This window comes from Limulus polyphemus, unplaced genomic scaffold (assembly GCF_000517525.1).
Source record: "Limulus polyphemus unplaced genomic scaffold, Limulus_polyphemus-2.1.2 Scaffold4209, whole genome shotgun sequence".
Taxonomy (NCBI): domain Eukaryota; kingdom Metazoa; phylum Arthropoda; class Merostomata; order Xiphosura; family Limulidae; genus Limulus; species Limulus polyphemus.
Window position 1 is genome coordinate 43615 of NW_013669819.1, and position 7929 is coordinate 51543.

Sequence of the window (7929 nt, forward strand, 5' to 3'; positions counted from 1 at the left end):
TAAAATTTCCCATCATCTACAGTCAATTTAAATTTCTTAAATTTATGATGCTTTTGTTTTAATTTTATCTCTTATACTTTTTGTTAGCCAACCACTTGCACCCAGATGTTCTCCAATTTCCACCCTCTCAATCATTTGTATATTAGAAGTTAACAATAAATCTAAAATTACATTGTTTCTAGTAGGTTCTTTGACCAACTGATGAAGAAAACCATCTTGAATAGCTACCCAAACTCTTTCTCTCTCATGGTTGGACTTACAATAATCTTTGATATCCTTAACTTCAACAGGATGTAAATCACATTTTACATATAAAAATACTCCTCCTCCTCTATTTTTGCTAATTTCATTAGTTTCTATTTTCAACAAACATATTTCATAAGTTGTATTTCATGTAATATAAACAGCCTACTTCTCTTTATTATTTATCAAATTTGTTATTTCTAAGCCTATCTGAACAAAGGATTTATACTAATAGTAAGTAATAATAGCACTGACAGTAACAGAAACAATTATAATTATAAATGTATTTTAACATTTGATTATTTATTGAAAACAAAATGAATTTACCAGCTCATTTATTTAATTCTATATAACAGAATGTTTAGAAGGAAATTCATATAAAAATATTGCATTAAGATTTGTAACTTAACATTTAATTAATAAGTACAAGGGTTGATAACGGCATTTAAAGAAAAAGGCCGTAACTTAATTTTGTCAGGGATACTGCTCAGAATTAACTCTGGTGATGAAGTTATAGGTAGGTCACTAAATGCTAGGCTTAGGTTAGTATGTAAGGATGAGCAGATTGCTGGCCATGGATGCTGCTGCTTTATAAAAGGATTTACATCACTTAGTGAGTTGGTCGAATAAATGGCAAATGGGTTTTAATTATAATAAATGCAAGATAATGCATATGGATTATCATAATTTGAATTATAAGTATAATGTGGATGGGAATAACCTTAACAGAATTATGAAACTGAAAGAAAGGGATCTTGGTGTAGTGGTTGATCAATCAGATCAGTCTTTTAATACATCCAAGCAGTGTGCTGTTGCTAGTGGTAGGGCAAATTTGGAATTTATGTTCAGTCTTGGGTTCCTTATCATAGGAGGGGCATTGAATAATTGGAAGGGATCAGAGGAGGGTTACTAGAAATAATACTGTAGAATGGTGCCTGGGATGGAGGAGAAGAGGTTAAGATTTTTTAAATTGCTTTCTTTTGAAAAACGAAGTTAGAGAGGATCTGTCCAATAGATATTTAAGATTGTTAAAGGAACTAATAGATAGTGATTGTGTTGATGCATTATATTTTTTCATGATGAGAATGGTAGGAATAGGGGACACAAATATAAATTTTGGATGGGTAGGAGTCATCATCAGCTAGGACAGCTTTATTTGTCTAACAGTAACACTAACTGGTTGTTTGGCTTTTGGAACGGGTTGCCTACGGATGTTGTGGAGGCAGTAAATTTAACTTTATAAAGTTCGAGTTTAACTTAAGAGAAAGCTTGATAACTATAGGAAAGATAAGGATTGGCTTTGAGGTTTTTATTTAATAGTTTTAATTTAGTTTAAAGTATGGGACAGCATAGATGTTGTTTCTGAACGTTATACTATGTTAATTATTATTATGAAACTGGGCAATAAAATTAATATTAATACGATGCGTTGGAATTTAGACGGGGAATAGGATTTCCCGGCACATTGGACTAGAGTAAATTTATTACCAAAGTTCAAACCATCAACTTACTACTTCTTTAAGCACGTTGGACATTTGTATTTATATTCCAATTTGAAACAAACTTCACATGTCTTAGGAGTTCTGCAACTTACAGATAACGAATTATATATATTTTCCATTATATTTTATGCTGTCTCATCCTCAACTTGGCAGAACTTCGTCTTCTTACGATACAAGTTACAGATATAGCTAAGACTTTAAAGCTCACCAGGCGTCACTGTATCTATTATTTTCGTTCTCTAAAATATTTTACATGTATAAAAAAATAAGAAAGTCTAGAAGTGTATGGGTGTTTTACAGCAAAGCCACATAGGGAATCAAACCCATGATTTTAACGTAGTAAATATGAAGACTTACCGCTGTCCCACCGAGGGTCAGTCTAGAACTAACTTAAAAATCGGTCTCGTTTCAGGCTTTATACTTGGCACACATTTTTTTGCACTGGGACGTTTGCTGATTTAATTTTTTCAAGATTTTTTATCTTTGATTTTTAAGTCAAATTAAACTTAGGATTTGAACTCTTTGATATTTTTCTAAAAAGAAAAACAATTCTTTCTTTCTCATTAACTATGGAAAACCGTTTAAAAAGAAGTAAGTCCGAAGCAAAAGAAAATAGATTGGAACCGGAATCGAAAGACCTACTTTTAGATGCGGGACTGGAACTATTAACCGAAACAGACTTTTAGTATTACCTGTCATACCATAGATTTGGTTTATATTCGATCTTTATAACCACGCAACTTATTTAATCGAAAGAAAATCAAATTCTTTATTTTTAAAACAATTTCTCAGTCTAAATGAAATATAAAAATACAATGGCTATAATATTGTAATTACATTTTATACGTTTAATTTATCTGTATGAAAAACTTGGTATAATGACTATAATATCGTATTTGTTTTTAGAAATTTAACATTTCAAATATTTTCTACAATGCCGTGCATTGTACGACCATCGAGACTTGTTCACATGTAATTTTGAGCACAGGGTAAAACCCTAACCGGACTATTCTGCGTAAAGAGTTTCAAAAGAGCTGCGTGTGCTAGTAACGTGCCTGACGTGTTATATTAACGACCAATATACTTTTCTCATCAAATGTGTACTTACATCCCCACAAAAAATAACGATTTTAATGCAATAAAGCTAGAAAAAACGAAAATCCTACATTTATTACAAAAAACCTATTTCAGAAAAATCCAAGTACACCTTTATCACATTTTCAAATACACTTCATGATCCCGAAAGTGACCATATCCAGGGGAACTGAACAATTTTCAGAATTTTCATCTAAAACTTTAATGAATGCATAAAAATTATACTGGACACGGCAATTTTTAATCTACTAGAAATATTTGGAAACATCAGAAGCTCGTTATTTTGCATCGGCATACTTGAGAGCTCATAATGATACCAAAAACGGCCATATCCAGGATCCCTTATGGATTATCAGAAAAATCATCATACATATTAACACACATCAAACAGTTCTGGACACAGCCATTTTTAATGTAGTAAGAATGTTGGAAATTATCGGAAGTCCAATATTTTGCATCGACATATTTTTACGGCTCGTAATAATGATGCCCAAAATGGCATGTCCAGGAATATTTACGGATTATCATACACCTTAATATACACATAAACAATCATGAACATGGCCCTTTTTAACATTGTAAGAATATTTCAAAACATTAAAATTTCACTTCATTAAATGAATAGTTTATAAATACTTTTGCGATTATTTTATTTACTTAATCACCGTATAATATAACTAGAAAATTTGATATGTTCATAGAAATAGCTACGTAGTTACTAAGTAATATGATTACAAAATGAGATCTATTCATAGAACTTCTATAACTACTATCAAATCAATGAACTTAATAAATACTGATAATTACTGTTGATGGGTAATTACAACAGTTTCATCCTAAAATTGTGATTTGGTATATTTTACATAGGCGTCGGAATCGGCAGTGCAGTAGCTCCCCCACTTCTACATACTTGATTTACATAGTCACTGTAAATTATATTATTATAATATTTCTCTGGGGGGAATGCCCTAGATTCCCTAGATTGAACTGCCTTTGAACATTCCTAAATAAAGATATACTCTGCCAAGTTAGAGAAGGGTGAAATACAGCAACCATTTTAACTGCGACAACATCACATGGTGAGAGTGGTCATGTTTTATTGTTTTGTTTCCATTCTGAGAAAATTTTATGTATGAGTTAGCTGATTTACCTACTTCACTAATATATAGTACTCTATCAACTTCTACGAGAACATTCAAATTTACAATATTTAAGACTGACAAGGTCAAGGGTGAAGAAGATTTAAAAACAAATTACAGTACATCTCTAAGAGTAAATTTCAATTCAGTATTTGTATCACTTAGGATATGGCAGCTATTTTCGAAGCAACTCATCATCGTATTGATCCTGAAACATTTGTTGAAAAACTCGTATTTCATCAAAAAGACAAATCGCTGAAATTAATCAAAAATCGGGTGACACAGAGCAAATATATATCTGGGGCTTCCCTTCTATTTCCTTGGGTCACAAAAATACACTTAAAAATAGACGAGTAATATATCAAGCATGGCGTGGCAACCAGTGTAAAGTGGTTGATTTGTTTCTTTGTAAGATAGCAGACAAGAAAGATTTAAGGATTGATAACTTCCCAACATGTATTTAACTACTGGAATTCAATCTGCTGTGGTTGTTCCTACTTCACTTTGTGGGTAGGCTTTTCTTGGTCAGATCAGTCAGTGATGCACAAACTTCAGCAAAGTTTGGGATGAATGTCCTATAGTATCCCACTAACACCAGGAAGGATCTGGTTTGCTGATTGGTCGTTTGAGCTGATGCATCTTGTATGCAGGTTAGCTTCTCTTCTTCCATGGCAATTTGTTGGTTGCCCGCCTTGTGTCCAACACAGAATAGCCAATGCAGCACTTATATGGTCTGATGGTCAGATCTTCTGCCCTTCCTCGCCTGAACAGCTCTCTAAGTTTCTTCAGGCGACCTTTCTCCATCAGAATTTGTTAATAAACTTTACTGAGGTAGATCTTGGAAAATAACTTGGCCCCGTCTAGTTTCGGCATGACAGTCTCTGGGTTGCCTTTAGGTTCGAAGTCGAACTTCATCACGAGGTTCAACTTCAAGAAGTCTATATAGAAGTTTGTTGAGTCACCCCTCTTCTTCACGATTATCACTGGTGAATAGTAGGCTGAATTTGAAGACTTGATGATTCCAGCTTCTAACATTGCCCCAACTTCCTGCTTGATCAGGTCTCTCATCACATAGGACATCTGATAGGGTTCAACTTGACTGGATCCCTGTTCATGGTCTCGATCTTGTGTTGCATAAGGTCTGCTTTGTCTGGTCTATCTGTAAAGAGATCTGCATATTGGCACAGTAAATCTTGTAGCTCTTTTTTTCTGCATTACAGTCAGTTCTTCAGTGATGTTTACGTCTTTGTATGTCTCATCTTTACCCAGTGGTTTTAATTCTTGTAGGTCTTCATCTTCTATAACAGAGTCACTGTCTTATAGTTCTACATCTATGACAGCTACACTTGCCATGTCCACCTGTGCCTCATATCTGCACCCATTAGGTCTTCTTCCCACTCAAAGTACTTCTTCAACGGACTGGCGTGGTAGGTCTGTCCACTTTCACTTTATAGTCCATTCTGTTGACCAGTTACTGTACTTCAAAAGCTCCTTTCCACTGCAGGGTGAGTTTGTTGTTGTCTGTATGTAGCAGAACTTTCTGTCCGACCTTGAAATGTCGATCCTTGGGCTTCTTACTGCCTTGAGATGCATATAAGATCTCTTGAGCAAGTTGACAGGTCTTCTTCAATCGGTTTCTGAGGTCTATCACATACTGTTATGTGTTCCTTTCTTCTGATTCTTCTTCTCCAGTTCACAGCTCTTTCAATATCTGCATCAGACATCATATTGTTCTTCTGTACAGCAACTAGAAGGGTGAATAACCTGTACTTGCTTATGTGACCTCTCGGTTGCAAATAATACTACCTGCAGGTATCTGCACCAGTCATGTGGTCTCTCTTGGTACATCTTCTTAAGCAAGCTCGTTAAAGACTCCATTGGCTCTATCACAAAGTCCATTACATCAGGGTTTGTATGGGGTGGTAAATAGTTGCCTAGTGCTGATGAATCTGCACACCTCTTTGCATCAGTTCTGAAGTAAAATGGGTTCCAGTGCTGATGAGTCTGCACACCCCTGACATCCATTCTCAAGTAAACTGGGTTTTTTGACACTCAGGAATTCCTTTGAAAAGCCTGCTCTGCTGAACACTTCCATGAGGGCTTCTGCTAATCTCTCAGTCTCTATCTATGGCAGTGCTATCGCTTCTGGATAGCAGTTCGATAGTCGACTATTGTCACAACATACCAGTTTCCCTTGTCAGAAACATGTGCTAGTGGTCCAATCAAGTCCACAGCTACTTTGCTTAATAGCTCTTCTATGAGAGGCACTTTACCCAATGGCACATTGAATACCCTCCCTCTAGTTATTGTATTTTGGTAGATGTCACATGATCTGCAGAATTGGGTCACATCTCCAATGACCCCTGGCCAATGGAAGTTTCTGGTAATTCTGACTGCCATTTTATTTGCTCCTAGGTGTCCTCCCACAATCGCCTCATGAGCCAGCTTCATCACGTGAATCTGCTATTCAGTTGGTACTATGATCTGCTTAGCTTCTCCAGCATAAATGCCTTGATAGATCTGGTACAGATCTCCCTTACAATCCTCTATTCTGTAAGTCCCTTCCCCTTTGTCTTGTGTTCGACTTTCTCACGAGCACTGTCCCAAAGTTTTTGCAATGAAGGGTCTTTCTTCTGTGCTTCTTTCAATTCCTGTAAATCTACATTCTGGGTGTCATCTTTCGAGACATGCAGAGGCCTTATGTCTCGCTTGCTTTTCTTTTCTTGAACTGTAGTGGTGATTGAAGATTCTTCATCAGTCTTTTTTCTGTCTGGTTCTTCCAAACTTCTACTGCCTGGTATATTTCCAATCACCAAGTCATAGATGGGTACCTTCACACACATGGCCTCAAGGTCTCCCACACAGTATTGAAAGTCCACCTTTATCTTTGCTATGGGAAACTTTCTCACTGTTCCATCAATTGGCGAACATAAATGAACCTTGCCCATCATCTGGTCATCAAATACAAGCCTACTGCATCCAGTGTCTCATAGGACCTTCATTTTCTTGTCCCCAACATAGCCTTCACCTACTTGCATGTTTGATTTGTTGGCACTTCTTGATATTTGTCACATGCTCCAACCAATACTGGCACTGTTGACCTGTTTGCTAACTTGAGTTGACCATCAGCTGTGCACTGTTTAGTCATGGAAATAGCACTTCCTTCTTTTGGTGAATCTGATAGTTTGTCTTTAATTCTGTTTCTTCTGGCAGCAGCATCCATGATGAGAGTCACTCTTTTTCTTGTTTCTTGCCAACACCATCTTTGTATGTAGCTGCAGCTGCTTTATGTCGAGGTTTCTGCTGTTGCCTGTTGGTGACAGATTTACACTCATTTGCAATGTGCCCCATTTTATAACAAATATAGCATCTCTACTCTCTTTTGTTCATTGAGTTCTTGTTACCTTTGGTGGTATCCTGTTTCTGGTCAACCACCTGTTATGACAGCGGAAGTCACGTGACGCTGCTGGTGCATTTGGCGCTGGTAGCGTGCGTAAAATTTCTCGAATGATCATGAATTATTGGGTAAGCCCGAGTTTGTTCGAGACGCCCTCTTTTTTAGTATATAAGCCTGGCAGAGAAAGCCAACGGAAAATAATAAAAATATGTGTTTTGTACTCGTCGAAAGGAAGTTATCGAGATTATGAATCGCTGTGATTTATAGCATGTATTATAAAAGTTGTTAAGTTTAAAGTTACGAGACACGTACTGACTGTAAAATTACTGTGTACTCAAAGTTTGTATCGAGAAAGAATAAACTGGTTTAATCAAGAAAGGACTTGTATCGCTGAAGTTCCTTGGAAATAACTTCTACCAGAAATTAACAAACAAGAAGATATGTAACACACCCTTAGTTTCAACTTTAACTGGTTACTCTTGGACTCGCTAATTATACTCCCCCATTTGCTGCTATATACTGTTCTGCCAGCTTAATCACCTTGTCCACGTAT

The 7929-nt window shown here is 36.1% G+C and overlaps 1 protein-coding gene across 1 annotated transcript in view; it reads right to left on the minus strand.

Moving 5' to 3' along the window:
* Nucleotides 1-1927, minus strand: part of LOC106470770 (zinc finger HIT domain-containing protein 3-like) — a 17287-nt gene extending 15360 nt beyond the window's left edge. The window contains exon 1 of the mRNA XM_013931336.2: nucleotides 1755-1927. Within this exon, the coding sequence (XP_013786790.1) occupies nucleotides 1755-1864 (110 nt within the window). The 5' untranslated portion in view covers nucleotides 1865-1927. The remainder of the gene's footprint in view (nucleotides 1-1754) is intronic.
* Nucleotides 1928-7929: the final 6002 nt, after the last annotated feature.